The sequence below is a fragment of the Monodelphis domestica genome, chromosome 1 (assembly GCF_027887165.1).
Source record: "Monodelphis domestica isolate mMonDom1 chromosome 1, mMonDom1.pri, whole genome shotgun sequence".
In the NCBI taxonomy this organism is placed as follows: Eukaryota; Metazoa; Chordata; class Mammalia; order Didelphimorphia; family Didelphidae; genus Monodelphis; species Monodelphis domestica.
In genome coordinates this window covers 193,534,145-193,550,493 of record NC_077227.1, presented here as the reverse complement: position 1 = coordinate 193,550,493, position 16,349 = coordinate 193,534,145, and the positions used below count along the sequence as shown (strand labels likewise).

General features: G+C 38.0%; 1 protein-coding gene across 3 annotated transcripts in view; it reads right to left on the bottom strand.

The window, feature by feature from the left end:
- Positions 1 to 16,349, bottom strand: part of FMN1 (formin 1) — a 588,141-nt gene that overhangs the window by 167,696 nt on the left and 404,096 nt on the right. For all 3 annotated transcript variants that reach the window (XM_056810223.1, XM_056810225.1, XM_056810224.1), the window contains 4 exons: positions 15,021 to 15,082; positions 12,038 to 12,126; positions 3,463 to 3,592; positions 1,372 to 1,518 (listed from right to left, as the gene is read on the bottom strand). In XM_056810223.1, the coding sequence (XP_056666201.1) occupies positions 1,372 to 1,518; positions 3,463 to 3,592; positions 12,038 to 12,126; positions 15,021 to 15,082 (428 nt within the window). The remainder of the gene's footprint in view (positions 1 to 1,371; positions 1,519 to 3,462; positions 3,593 to 12,037; positions 12,127 to 15,020; positions 15,083 to 16,349) is intronic.

The window sequence follows — 16,349 nt, the reverse complement described above, 5'->3', positions numbered from 1 at the left end:
AACAGAAAAGCGAAAAATGAGACCCAAGGAAAATAGGGAAATATTTTATTCTATTTCCCCCTCATCCCAACTTTTCTCTCTCTCCAGAAAAGGAGAGAGGGGCAGGGGCACAATGTAGGAGTGCTTGTACTAGCATGAAAAAAAGGCTTAAAAGGAACACCATGTCATTTTATGACCCTGGGAGGCCAAAGGAGAGCAGGGCCTCCCACAAGGCAGCTTTTGTGTCCTGTTTGCATGGGTCCAATTCTAATTTGCTGGTGCCTTCCTCACCTCCCCCTCCTTGCCCCCACGGGAGTCCAAGGTATAGGTTGGTGGCTCCTAAAGAACTGACTCTGCAGGGGTGTGGAGCCAACTGATAATCAGGTCCGGAGTCTTTGACAGTAGGTAGACTCCAGCCCAATTGTTGTAGAGAGCTAAAAAGCAATTCAAATGCACAGTCATAATGATGATTCCTCATTGCTGCCATTCAGGAAAGAATAGATTACATGTAGCCAACACCAGACTCCACTAGGCTGGTGTTTCACATGACAGATGGGATGATGGGCTATTCATCTGTTTCACATCCTCCTCATTACTCCTGAAACTCAGCTCTTCTCTTGTTTAAAGCAAACACATAGACAGAAAGAAGAAAAAAAGAAAAAAAAACTAGTGGACTCTTCCAGAGAGAGAGAGAGTAAGAGCTTATCATCCTGGGGAAAGAAGGAAAAAAATCTACCTTGTATTGGGAAACAAAAGGAGAGTAAAACAAGAGAAAAATAAATTATACAAATAGAATTTTTCATAGACAAATAAGGGAGAGCAATGGATTATTTCAAACATATTTTTTAAATTAAAAGGGTATAGAAGCAATGTGGCATATTAGATGGAGAATTGGACTCACAACCCAAGACCTGGATTCAAATTTTATTTCTGGCACTTTAGTTTGTGACCCTGTGTAAATAAGTTGTTATCTCACTGTTCTGGTCATCTCTTTTTGCTCTGACATTTCAGTTGTGTCCAATTCTTCATGATATCATTTGGATTTGTTGGTTTTTGAAAAGATACTGGAATGGTTTGCCATTTCCATCTCTAGCTCATTTGACAGATGAGGACACTGAGGCAAACAGGTTTAAGTGACTTGCCTAGGTTCGCACAACCTGTAAGTGTTTGAGACTGGATTTGAACCCAGGAAGATAAATGAGTCTTCTTGACTCCAGACTCTGTACTCTACCCACTGTGCCATCTAACTGCCCCTTCTGACATGATTATACATTACAGAGAAGATGCCGACTATTATTAGTAGAAGCAGTTTCCTCATGCAAGAGTACCTAATTAAAGAGGGAAAGAGAAAATATATGACATCCATTACACTAGAGTAAACAGATACTTAACCCGACTTTTGACATCCTTGAGTTTGGGCAGAATTTCCAAGCTATATCCATCTGCCTGGCCCCGAGTTCTGTTCCCTCCATTCATATAGTTCCCAAAAGCCAGGATCAAGGCTAAAATGTCCTTTACACTCTTCATGTCTAGCAAACCCTGTGAAGGCAAATGCCAAGTTAGGATTTAATAGTTTTACACCTCAAATGATAAAGCAACTGATATGTGACAGTAGGCAAGATTATCAGTGGTCCAAAAACACATTTTCCCTAATCAATTTCCCCAGAAATGCCCATAAAACATTACTGCTTCCAGTCATCAAATTATCAAGACTGCATATTTTATACTATTAAAGATTGTTGGTAACCATGTTCTTTTTCTGTACCTGTTAGAGCTTTAAAAAAACCTGTAAGAGCCTCTAAATATTTTTTTAAGTCTGATATATTTAGGCTTATTCCTTGATGATTTCAGGTGGGAAAAGAATTTAATGCCTCTTAGGAATCTGTTTGTAGGACAGGCAATTTATACACATACATTTCAATTATAGTCTGTGTAGTATAAATAGTAAGACTTTTCTCTTTTCTCAATAAGTATAAAATTAAGAGGACAGCCACTCTGAAAGCAACCTAAGGCCATGCACTGCAATTTACTATGTGCTTGCTGATGAGTCCATAAACTTTTACAATTTAAAACTGTTCAGAGTTTCCTTCAGATCTCCATCTCATTTTGATTTTCTTCTTATTTTTGTTACTCAAATGAAAAAAAAATTCAAGAAACTTATTTCTGCCTTTTGGCTTATTTTCTATTTATTTCAGTGCAAAGATAAATTGTTTTTTTTGTTTTGTTTTAAATGACCTTTAGTCAATTTTTTTCCTCTTCCCTGTTAAGGTGGTACTAAGGGAGTTCATTATAGTATGGTTATAGTTATGGTTTCTTTATTGAAAACAGCTAATATTTAGGTTTAAAAAACCCTATATCCATTGGAGAACTGATTAAGTATCAAGTCATTTATGGAAAATATTGTGTTCTTACAGAAATGGATCACTGAAAGAAAATGGGGAAATGAAACCACTTAATCATTGTGCTGAACCCCAAAGTGTTTTTTTAACATGTGTGGTATAGCTAGGGTTAAGGGTCACACATAATCTTTCAGAGGCTCAGTCTTTCATCATTAAAAGGAGAGGGTGAAGAGGTTTTTTAAGATTTCTTCAGGTTCTAAAACTTTTACCTTTATAGTTCTCTGAGTCAATGATTAAACAAACACAAGGTTCTCCATTGGAGCAGGTAGGTGATACAGTAGCTGGATCTGGAGTCAGGAAGACCTGAGTTCAAATCTAGTCTGAGACTGACCCTGAACAAGTCATTTTGGTCTCACTTGGCTTGCTTTTCATGTGACACAGTTTTGGAGTAGGGGAGTATTGCTCCATTTGGTGAAAAATATCTGGAATCTCTCCTCCTCTCTACTGCCACCAAAGTTACCTTTTTGCATGCCTACCTCAGAGGTCCCAATTTTACAAAACTCTTGCAAATGGACCGAGACAATCAAGAAAAAAATACTGATATGTTTTTTATAATCAGTCATCCCATTACTTATTGATTTGAATTCCAAGTCTTTAGCATCCATTTTTATCTGCCAAATTGGATAAACCACCAATGATCCATATTACGGTCCAATGCCAAGATAATTTCTTTAGTTAAACTACCCAGAAGATGTTCTACCTCAGAAATTTGTTTTGAAGATCAGAAAAGATTGTATGTAAAGTACTTTTTGATGTATATAAAGCACTATGAAAACTTATATATGTGTTAGTTATTATCATTATTATTATTACGAAGTGCTAGAACTCCAATAAAATTATTTTGTTTTGAATATAATTGGTTTTGAAGAGCCAGTGTGTTCATTCAGAGGCACACAGGAGGCATAGGCATTCCCCTCTCCTCACAGTCCCACCAAAGACACACACACAAAGCAAAAAACAACAAAATCCCTATTGTAAAGGCTTTAGAAAAACCTAGAATCTCACAGCAGTAAATGCTTTCTGAAAGACATTTGGTCCATCCTCCCATCTCTGGGTAGCGCATTAAGTTAGGAAATGAACACACCTTTGAAGCCCGTGTAATGATCTCCACCTTTCGATGAACAGAGGTAATACCTTCTGAAAAGACAGATCTGAAGATGATGCACTGGGCACGTTCGGCAAAATTTGGAATCTGGGCTAACTCGTATAAGAACCTGTGCAAATTAAAGTAAATGACACATATAGAGATGAATTCAGGAAAATCAGGAGAGGAGCTAACTGTAGCTTTTCTTTATTTCGGTTTGAGCTTGAACATTTTAAATAAAAGATATTGGATGAGATAATCCTACAAAATGACAAAAGTCTCACCACATGGCAGACATGACTTGTGACTACAAATTAAGAGTCAAAAGAATACTTTGATAGCCAATTCCTTGCTTTTGTATAGGACACAGCAAATACTTTAGTCCTGGAATCAGGAAGGCTTGAGATTATATGTGACCTCAGATAATTAATTACTAGTTGTGTGACTTTGGAGAAGTCACTTAAATTTCATCTATCTCTGTTTCTTCATCTTTAAAATAAATATAATAATAGCATCTACCTAATAGGATTGTTGTGAGGATAAAATGATGTTTATAATGTGCTTTGCAAACTTTAACGTGCTGTAATGATGGTAGCCATTAATAGGGTTCACACGTAACCTGTTTTACATTTCAGATCTAGCCTCTCTTTTTAAAAAATTATTTTAATTAATGAAATTTCCATGAAAATATGTATTTCTATACATATGTGTATATATCACATGTAGACAAAAGTATACTCTATTTGTGAGTAAATTTCATGATGATATTGACCATGTCTTTTATCTTTTCATCTTCTGTGATGCCTGGCACAGTATACTGTATTTGGTAGATACTTAATGTTTATTAGATTGATCTGAAACATTTTAAGACCAGACAAATGGTTGTGCAAAAGCTATGACCATTGGTCTCTACTGTCATATTTGGTTTGCTCCAAAAGAGCGAATGTCAGCGCGAGTGCCCATTTCTATTTTTAGTTTCTGAAATTATGCATGGTAACTCCCTTCTTCAAAATGCCCATTCTAGCTGTGTTTATAAGGTTAAGTGACATACAGAATTCAGGGCCAGGAAAAAGCAAGTAGACTGTATGGAGTAGTGGAAAGGGCACAGACCCAGCTCCGTTTCCATGGGACTTTAAGCAAATGTCACTTTTCTAGGTCTCATCTCTCCATCTGTAAAATTTGGATGTGCAATGCAGTCATAGCAAAAGGGCTAGATTTGTGATCAGCAGGCTTGAGTTCAAAATCTGACTCTGTTTCAAGTCACTTAACCTCTCTTGACCTCAGTTTCCTTATCTGCAAAATAAGAAGGTTGACTAGGCTGATCTACTCTTACTTCCAACCTTAAATCTATGGTAAGGTAGGTACTAGGTGACAGAGGGGAAATTGTACTGGACTTGGGGTTAGGAAAGTTGTTGTTTTGTTGTTTTTTAGTCATGTCTGTCTCTTTGTGATCCCAGTTAGGATTTTCTGGGCAAAGATGGTAGAGTGGCTTGCCATTTTCTTCTCCAGCTCATTTTACAGATGAGGAACTAAGGCAAACAGACTTAAGTGACTTTCCCAGGATCACACAGCTAGGATTTGAACTGAGGAAGATGAACATTCCCAACCTCAACCCAACACTCTCCTGTATCACCTGGTTGCCATCTTGGGAATTAGGAAGACCTGAGTTCAAATCTTGCTTGAGATATTTATTAACTTTGTAACCCTGGGCAAGTCACCATCTGTCTAAGCCGCAATTTTCTTGTCTTTAAAAAGGTGGATAATAATAACACCCACTAGATAGGGTTGTTTTGAGGATCAAAGGGGGAAACCCATGTAAAGTACTTTGAAAGCCTGGTACAACATAATTTTTTTTATTATTAACTAGTGTCCTAATAATGAACTATTATTAACTAGATGATTCCCAAGTTCCCTGTAAGCAATAGATGAGTTCCTATCATTTAGATTAATCATAGATATTCATTAAATCATCTGATAACTGCTCTGTCCTTCACTTCAGCCTACATGTGTTGACAAAGTGTAAAGAAAACACTAATCACTGATCCCAACAGACAGCTCACTGTGAGGACTGACCTACACAGTAACTCACTGTCTGAGTTCAGGCATTACTGGGCTTTGTAGACTTGGGCTGGAATAGCTGACAAGTTCTCCAGGCCAACAATCAGAGTAAGGGGCATAAATTAATATGAATGGAAACAGCTGGCCATGACCTCAGCAAAGGAGGGAATCCACTCACTCAGCTATTAATTTGATTTTGGAATTGAAATGATGACTAACTGGTATTTCTGAAGTTCTTGGTGGACCCATAACACCATTTCTCTGAGGTTTCTGCAGTCTGACATAAAGAATACTTTTACACAGGAGCAAAGTTGGAAAGCTTTTTTACTTCTGTACCCGAAGAAGTTTATTTGGCTCACATTTTATGATCCCTCTACTTCTGGAGATATTTGTACTTTAATAAACTCCTAATTATCAACTGCTTTTCCATACTTAGCCTTCCATTCATGTCAAAATCCTTCATTTGAGACATTAAGGACATTTGAGACATTAATTGCTTCAGCAAAGGGAATTCATAGGAGGAAAGGAATCCTTCTCCAGAATCTTTATAACCTCTGATCATTAGAGTGAGTGGCAAGGAAAAATATGGTGGGAAAGGGAAAATGATCAACAATAGGGTTTCATAAGATCACAGGACTTATTTATAGCAGGAAGAACTTTTAGACATTTTTCTATAACAACTCAACTCTTTTAAAATTTTTTTATTTGTTACATTAAAATTCCCAGGTATTTTCCCTCCCTTCTTCCCTGCCCTGAAATTTATCATTTGACAAAAAGATACATGTATATATAAAATTATGTCTTGCTTGCTTCTATTTATTAGTTCTTTCTCTGGAGGACATACCCAAGTTATTCTTTAAACACTATTTCTTTTGCTATATAGAGTTCTCTAGGTTCACTTTGTTTTTCAGTTTCATTTAGGTTTTCAGATTTAAAAAAAAATCATTACCTTGGTTCTAAAGCAGAAGAGCAGTAAATGGGGCTAGGTGGCAACAGGGCTAAGTGACTTTCCCAGGGTCACATAACTGGGAAGTACTGAGGGCAGAATTGAGCCCAGGACCTCCTGTCTCCAAGCCTGGCTCTCTACCCACTAAGCCACATAGCTGTCCCCTTCTCGTTTCTTTTTTTTTTGTTTGTTTGTTTTAAATGAACAAACTCATCATTTCTTTTATTATTGAGCAAGTTGAGACTCCCAAAGTGATAGGCTCTTTTCCTCTTCCCATACTTTCAGGAATCCAACTCCTGCTTGGGAACTCTATCTTTGTTTGTAAAAATAGACCTCATTTAAAACCTTTCAAAGAGGTGGTCCCTGGTTAAGGTTCAGCTACTATAAAGCAAATGTTGTTTAATGATGACTATATCATATTCCTTCAGATAAATGTAGTGATTCTATGATGCATTCTCTCACGAATCCCAAGACTTTACACAGAGACTAAAAATCAATACTTGGTCTACCAATCCAACTATGCTTTGCTTTTATTCATCTCTTTGTAGATGAGATCATCTGATGGTATAAGAATATTTATTTACTCTGTTGGTACAAAGAGTAGTATCCTTATTAATGCCTATTACTGTGCTTTAGGGACTATATGGAAACTTATCTATAGAGATAAATTTACCTGTAGAAAGAAAAAAACAAACCAAGAAGCTACTTTTCTCATTATTACCTCCCCTTTCTCAATAGACGTTCCAAGTCTTATACTTTATTCCAAATATAGCAGGAGTTCATAAGCTATGGTCTATGGACTCGTTTGGGCAGATAGGTGTCATAATAGATAGATGACAGGACTTCAAGTCAAAAAGATCTGAATTTAAATTGTCATGGATGCTTACCTGAGACCCTGGATAAATTCCTTAATCTTCCTATACTTCAATTTCCTCATCTGTAAAATGAGGATTATAATATTGCCTACCTCACAGGAATGGTTAAGGGATTAAATGAGTTAACATATGTAAAGTGCTGTGAAAAACCTTAAATCACTGTGTTAATGCTAGCTTTTATTATTTTTCAATATCTTGATAACAACTTGAACATAATTGTTCTTATTTTTAATCTTACATATTTTATTTTAAGAGGGTTTCACAGGCTCCACCAGACTACCAAAGGGCTCCATGGCATAAATTTTTGTTTTCTGTTCTAAAGTTGTTTCTTTTTTCCTATCCTAAGAGATTTTATCCTACCAGAGAACTTAGGACAGCTGAAAGATACCTTTGATTTCACTAAAATAATTACACAGAAATAGACTTTTCAATACAACTAGAGAGCAATCTGTATAAAGGAAAACTTCCAAATTCTAGGAATTTTTTTTATGGGTCTGTGCACATAGAAGGGACTAGAAACTACTATCTAGATTGGACACATGTGTAAAGGGGAGGTTTAAGAAACTTTCAAATTAATTTTGATTAGGTCTGTGAGAAATATCCTACCAAGAAACCAACTGGAAAGCATCTCTTTAAGACAAGCTCTCCCATCCTCAGCTGTTTTCTCTCCATGCAAAGCTATGCCCCTACAGTCACTGATGCTAGGGAACTATCTAGATCTTAATGTTCACTGGACCCACTGCAAGACTGACACTACAGAGCTAGGCTGCATTAGAAGATGGAGTTTTCCTGTACTCTTCTTGTCACATACACACTATCCCCTCTGAAATCATGAGGACAAAAAAATGCAAGCTAACATATAAATGGCACTTTGCAGTTTACAATGTGGCATAGTCGGAAAAAAAAAACGGAAGCTGTTCCTTAGAATAGTGTCTTAAAGCAACCTGGACAAGTTCCTGTGATACTAAGATAGGAATTAGAGTTTGTAAAATATTGGGATATTGTGATTCCTTTTCCTTCAAAAATGTGCTGAAGTCTTGTCTTTTCAAATAGGTGGTAAACTCCTTGAGTCTATCTTTTATTCTTCTGTGTATGGACCATCGTAATAACTAAATGGATTTCTGTAATGCAGGCAATCAGAAAATACTTTTTGATTAATTGCATTTTGGGTTGTCTTCCCCTGCATCTTTGGGTCAATTTACCACACATATCCCTAGCATTTAAAGCTCTCATGGACTTCAGAGATAATCCATTCTAATTCCTTTCATTTTATAGATGAGGAAAATGGAGCCCAATACAAATATACAAATAGTGTTTCTATATTTAAATAAATAACATTCACAACTCTGAACACCAGGATTCTTCTATCTTACATTTACTAGAAAATGTATTAGCTTAGAACAAATGTATGCAGGTTCTTCAAATTCCCAGTCCTGTTCTTGGATTCAAATTCAGATCTCCTCGACTCCAAATTTAGTATTTTTCCCACTACACCCCAATGAAGTAACAAATTCCCAAAGCTTTTATATATATACATATACATATATGTCTGTGTATGTACGCACAAACACATACTTTATAAAGTGCTATACTAATGGTGAGTAGTTATTTTTTATCTCATTTTCCAGAAAGATTTTGCTTTAGTCTGAAAACCCAAAAGGCATTGTAAAAATTCCCTGACCAGCATCCCACTACATAGGAGTAGTTATCAGAATGCCAGGAGTCTTTGGTGATGGTCAACTTGTTTTTGAAAGGTTAATCATTGATTTCTTATTTCTGAAGTCCCAAACCAGTTAAAAGGGATTTGGATGTATATTCCAGGGGCTCCTTTTAATCAGTATGGAGGACACAGCTCCCAAATCCCTTGTCTAATTCTATTACACCAGTGGCTCCCAGTCTTGCCCCAAGCAGACAACAGCTATCCTCCAACTGTTTTTTCAATTCTTGGGCTGGGATGGAATAAAACTGATGAGGTGAGTGATGAGGCCAACCGCTCCTTGCTATGATTTACAGGACTGGCACCACAGTACTTGAAGGAAATTGCAATGTTGGAACTCAGTAAATGATTCATATTTTCCAGTATGTAAAATATACTTATAGTCAATTCACTAAGAGTTGAAGAGCTAATAGGTTGCCAGAGAGTCAAACTCTGGCAAACCTCAGACACACACAACACTGTGCAGGAGGTCGGGAGGGAAGGTAAAATTTGCTCAGTCTGAATAGTTGCTCGTTCTCCTCTCCTTCTCCTTCCAGCAATTCAACCCATGCACCCCCTCCCTGCCAGGAACAACAGAAGTGCCTGGTTTTCTGTCAGTGATGGTCATAGATGTTCTGAGGAATCATTATGATCATAACCCATTAAAGGTGAAACCTTTCCCAATATTCCCACATGACAGCTGTAGAGACAATCATTATTAGGTGAAGGGTTATCATTGTATCCACATTCTATAATCCCACAGCTTGGTATCTAGAATAACCCTGGGAAGGGGACAGGGCTAAAAAGGGAAAAATGAAAGGCTTCTGGTGGCAGAGATATCAGGAATGGAAGGGAAGAGTGAGAGAGAGATAAGCAAAAGTATTCCTCCCCCAGTTACTTATTAGCAATTTGCTCATTGCTTAAAACATCCAGGACTAAAAATCCAGGATAAAGATGTCTCCTCACAGTTTACCATTTATCTGAAACTCTGAAGTTTGAAAAGTATTTTATAAATATGATGTCATTTGATTCTCTGAGGAATTAGATACTATTATTATTCTCACTTTACAAGGGAGGAAACAGAGGCAGGCAAAAGTTAAGTTACCTGCCTAGGGGTACACAACTAGTATTTATTTAGGGTCAGATTTGAAATCAGATTTTCTTGACTCCAGGTCCAGCATTCTATTCAATGAGAAAAAAAAAGTATGGCACTGCTGACTATGGGCAGCAAGATCCTTTCCAAATGTCTCAGAAAGTAATTGCCTACATGGTGTGATTTGAGCATTAAAATACTTGCTCTCCCTAAACATCTTTTCTCATATATCTCAAGTTTTCCATGACCTGAAATCTCACCATTAGTTATTCCATAGTCAACCATTAACACCTTTTTTTTGCAAGACTTAGTTAAAAAGACAGCACTGTCTGGAGCAGTGAGGTGGCTCAGTGGATAGAAAGCCAGACCTAGAGATGGGAGGTCCTGCGTTCAAATCTGGCCTCAGACACTTCTTAGCTGTGTAACTCTGGGCAAGCCACTTAACCCCATTTGCTTAGCCCTTACCACTCTTCTGAAAGTAAAGGTTTAAAAAAATAAAATAGAGGTAAGGAGATCCATCTTCTACTTGGGAGTCAATATTTAGTACCTGTTCTAAAAGAAAAGATAAGGGTTTTAGAAAAGGAGAAAGCACAGTAGGAGAAGAAATTAGACACATGGCAGGAAAGGATGGATTGGGGATTGGGGGTCACGGAAGAGAGTGAGGAAGGCATATGTAGACTATGGGACCCTGCAAAGGTGTGCAGGCTAAGGCAGAGCACCATAGTAAAAAGGACCTGCAATACTGAAGTTCCTGAGAACTTAAGGATAGGAAACAAGGACAAAGGAAGGTTGGGGAAATGATCTTAATCTGCTTCCCAGTTTTCTGAGAATTATTCTCATCTAAACTCCTGAAGCCATAGCCCAAAGCCTCCAGAACACAGAGAAGGGATCCAAAGGCATCTCAGGGATCTAGTTCAAGCCTTGAAATCCCATCACCATTTAAGGAGGTCTAGGATAGATCTAGCTACTCTGTAGATCTTAAACAGAGTATGTATGGAGGTTGGAGGGAAAATGTCTCAAAGTTCTATGCTATTCAAGGGATCCAATCATCTTAAGGAGTTCTATGGATATTCAATTCCATCTATTCTCCTAAGATCCTTCCTGATGCTAATCATGACCAAGGGGCCAAGGAACTACTCAGTTTCCACCGATATCTTCTTGGTTCTTTAAGACTGGTCTCCCTGTGACCCATCCAAGTCAATAATAACCAGTATCTACTCTGAATCCATTCCACATCTCTGACTTCCCAAGGCTGCTAATACCTGTATGAATAAGGAGTGGGAAGGCAAAAGAATAGCACCTAACCACAGTTGCAGAAAAAAAAAGAGATAGGGATGAAAAGGAAAATACAGAGAGAAAATGGAAAGCTATGTGTGGGGTTAAAAAAATGAAACAAAACTCAATAAGAGAGCCAGCTAGATGAATCTAGGAGCAAAATGTGATTTGGCTTCATTTATTGAAGGGAATGTTTAGGAAAATAATAACCATAATTAATTCTGGAACTCTGATGATGCTTTATTCCTGAAGCAAGTAAGTAGTCAGAGCTACCTTATCTTCTTCAGTTACTCTTAGCCAGAATGTTTAGTCTAGGAGGAATTAGTGAGTTACTAAAACTAGAGGGAAGGAGGGAAGCAAAGCGAGTAAGAGAGTATGCAATAGCTTAAATCTTGATCCTGAATTTCCTGGCATCTGAGGTTATTTTTGTGCCTGTGCAATAGGTCACTGGAATGATTGCATTGTGATCTAATAGACTATAATAGGAGTTAAGTTTTATTTTTCAAAACTGAGGGACCAGGAAAGTGCAGAGGGGTGGAAGGATAGAGGAGGAGAGGGGGCAGCATTCTGAACTTTGGCCCCAATCTAATCTCCCATTCCCACCCAAGGGAGAGACATTCACAAATCCTTACTGTTCAGGTTTGTCCAGTAGTTTCAATTCCTCTTCTTTGGAGGTTTCATAATGTTTCCTTATTTTTATCAGCTCATCCTTCTGGGCTCTCTGTGATGAAATAACAAAATGTAGGAAATAAGAGATTGTCTTGTTAAATCATGGAATCTCAGGATTGGAAGGGATCTCACAGATCATTTGGTCCAATCTACACAATTGATTGAAGTCTATATGGATATTCAAGCTGGTGGATAAAAACTAAATATGTAGGTCTCTTTCCCTGCATTGCAGAGATGGAGCCAGCTGGTTTTAAGCCAAAATATTAGAGAATAAAAGGTTTAGAGGCTGAGCAGCCAATGACATAAGATTGTACAGAGAGGGACCCCAGATATTTATACCCTCAGTTTAGAAAGGACTCTGAGATATGTCAGTTTTCTCCCTTAATGTACATAATTTTGGTAAAATATTACAGATAAATGGTTCATGGATATTCATTCTCCCTTTCTCTCTCTTGGCTAAGTATCCATTTCAAGGCAGAAGAGTGTTAAGGACTTGGCAATAGGGTTTAAGTGACTTGCCCAGGGTCACATGGCTAAGAAGTGTCTCAGGTGATATTTGAACCCAGGATCTCCTGTCTACAGGTCTGGCTCTCTACCTACTAAGCAACCTAGCTGCTTCCCCCTGCATATCTTCTGCAAGGATTCTCTTTGGCACTCAATATATTTTTTTTTAAACCCTTACCTTCCATCTTGGAGTCAATACTGGGTATTGGTTCCAAGGCAGAAGAGTGGTAAGGGCTAGGCAATAGGGGTCAAGTGACTTGCCCAGGGTCACACAGCTAGGAAGTGGCTGAGGTCAAATTTGAGCCCAGGACTTCCCGTCTCTAGGCTTGGTTCTCAATCCACTGAGCTACCCAGCTGCCCCCTGGCACTCAATATTTTAAGGATGGCAAAATGAAAAAAGAATTTCAGACCAGGAATAAGGAGGTCTAAATTGATGCGCTAATTCTAGCATGCCAGTTGTGTGACTTTCCAAGTTTCAGTTAAATAATCTGTAAAAGGGTATAGTAATAATGTACTACCAACAACGGCACAGGGTTATGGTGAGGACATGCATTTTGCCAATTTAAAAGTGTTATATAAATGTGAATTTTTATAGTATTTTAAGTCGTAAAACTGTTTATCTTCCTTTTGTGATTCAGAAGTCATATCACACGTGAAACTTTTTAGTCTACTACCAGACCTCAAATATCTTAATAGTTATTCTGTACTGTCAAGAATATTTCTAGTAATAATATGTTTATCAGGTGGCTGTTTTTTTAAAAATTCATCTTCTTCATTCTGTTTCTTTGAGCATTCACCACATTGAATGAATGAATGAAACAATTATATCTTGCATCATTTGGAGTATATAGAGAATATATAATTTCTTCAACACTGAGAACTTCCATGCTGAGAATTGCCACCACCAATGCAGATCAGAACTCATCTATGATTTAGTACCCAAGTCTTAGGAAATTACTTGAGTAAGCTAACTTAAATAATTTTCCCTGGATCACACAGCTAGTAAGATTTGAAACTGATATGAAACCAATCCAGGATACCTTTCAATATAACTATCATGCCATGCTGCAGAATTATATGACCATATAATTATTTCACATGTATGTGCAGCCTCTCTAGCTATGTTGAGAAGTCCTCCAAGGCATAAGACTTACATTTTTGTATGCTCTACAGAAACTCACAAAATGTTAAATATGAGAATTATTTGCATAATTCAATAGAACAATTTCCTGAGCCCAAGGATCACTGCATAACTGACAGATCCTCATGTTACTTTTGGGGACTCAGCTCTCAGGTCACATTTTTGGTGAATTGTCTCCTTTGCTCTTCTATTCCTTCCTTCTCATGCCAAAGAATCCACTTTTCTATTAAACTATTTAAAAAAAATCCACTCATAAAAATGTGATGGGTGTTTGCTTTGATTCTACTGGGAATCCTTCTCACCTGACTTGGATGATAATGATAATTTCCCATTAATACACCAAATATTATCACCCTATCACTTTATGAGACTTTTTACTATCTAATAATTTTTACTTTCATATCTATCATCTCATTTTACCCTCATCAGTACCTCTGGAATAAAGTTGTGTTGTTCAGTCATTTCAATCACAACCAACTTTTCATGACCTCATTTGGGGTTTTCTTGGCAAAGATACTAAAGTGGTTTGCCATTTCCTTTCTCAGCTTATTTTACAGTTGAGGAAACTGAGGCAAACAGGTTTAAGTGACTTGCCCCATTTAAATAATTAATAAGTGTTTGAGGCCAAATTTGAACTCAGGTCTTCCTAACCCCCGGTCTGGTGCTCTATCTACTGTGTCACTTAGCTGTTCCTGGGATTAAAGAGCATAATAGTACTACTGTTTCTCAAATGAGATCTCTGAGGCATATGGAGATTAAGGGAAAGAATACCCAAGAGAATATATATGGTTAGAGGAAGACTATTCTTAGAGCCGATTTTCTGACAACTTACTGATTTTTCCATCAGCTACAACTTTGATCTTACCTTCTACCCCCAGCCTCACAGTGTAAATGAGGTCTCCTACACTGAATACAGTAACAGAGATTTAGATGACTCAATTCCTATTAGCATCTCAGCCATCATCCACCCTCCCACTAGTGCTTCTAATGGAGAATGGCATCTATTTTTGGTCTTTTTTGGTCAGTTTATTTGTTATGGTCTAGACATTATTTTCTGGGTATAAGGAGCTCTTGGTGTAGAGGAAATACTCCTTTTGCTAATGTGTATTAAGACTTTGTTAATAACTGATATTAGAAAAAATGCTCTGGGGACCTTGGTAAAAGACTTGCTGAGGGTCACATAGCTACTAGGTGTTAAAGGTAGGGCTTGAATTCCAAATCTATATAATTCCAAGCCTAGCTCCTCTATCCATTATGCCTCACTTGCCTTCTTGCTTTTAGCAAAGACAAATAACACTTACATTTTCATACAGGGCTTCCAATGTTTCCAAGTCCACCACAGAATCATCCACATTGAAAATTGCTGGGAAAGAAAAGGAGGGGGAGAGGGAGAGAGGGAGGGAAGGAAGGATGGAGAGAGAGAGAGAGAGAGAGAGAGAGAGAGAGAGAGAGAGAGAGAGAGAGAGAGAGAGAGAGAGAGAGAGAGAGAGAGACAGAGAGAGACAGACAGAGACAGACAGAGAGACAGAGACAGAGACAGAGACAGAGACAGACAGAGACAGAGACACAGAGACAGAGACACAGAGACAGAGACAGGCAGACAGACAGACAGAGACGAACAGACAGAGAGAGAGAAGTGGAGAAGTAGGAGAGAGAGAAGAGAAGAGAGGCAGACAGAGACAGAGAGAGAGAGAGAGAGAGAGAGAGAGAGAGAGAGACAGAGAGAGAGAGAGAGAGAGAGAGAGAGAGAGAGAGAGACAGAGAGACAGAGAGAGAAAGAGAGAGAATATAAAATATTTCGTTAGACCCCCCAAGCCAACATTTATTTCCCGCCCAGTTTCCAGTCAATATAATATCACACATTCTCACACAAGTTATGCCTTTCACCATGTTACTGTTCTCTTTCCCTGATCCCCAGGGGGCTAAAATGAAAGGAGCCAAAATGGTTTCTATCATTGGCCTGCGCCCTTGCCCTGCCTCATTTAATCCCACAAACTCCATGTCCCACTGCTGTTTAATTTAGGCTCTGCAGGAGAAGTGTTTATGCTTTAGAACTAAACCAGGGTGTAGGTTTGAGGCACGTTTTTTAATCTTTCTTCCCAGTCAGTAATTGAAGAGATTTAGTACCTAGTGCCATAGACCTGACTAAAGGATTCTTTCCTTTTCTGGGGGGAAACAAAGAAAATTTTTGCAAATTAAATTTATCCAGGCATGTGATTTTGAACACCTTTCCACTGCCAACCCAACATCGTGTTTAAGTTACAAAGAGAATGGAGAAGAAAATAGTGTCGATGGCAAATGAAGATTATGGCCACCTCCCAAATCCCAATCTTAAAGCACCCTCTCTGTCCCCCAATCTTATTACCATTTGAATTGTCCCACTGTAACCTAAACAAGCCATTTAGCTGCTGCTACCTGATACTGGTTCCATTTCTGCTATGTTAGATTTCTTCCCTTCTATGTGGGGACACAAACCCTGAGATTTAAAAGCCCTCATGGATTTGGCTATCCGAAATGTTTGAAATAGGCAAGGCTCACATCTTTAAATAATTATTCAAAAGTAATAAGGTTTCTTCTCCATCCCACCCCCCACACTCTGTTCCCTGATTTTACATTGTGAAATTAACCAG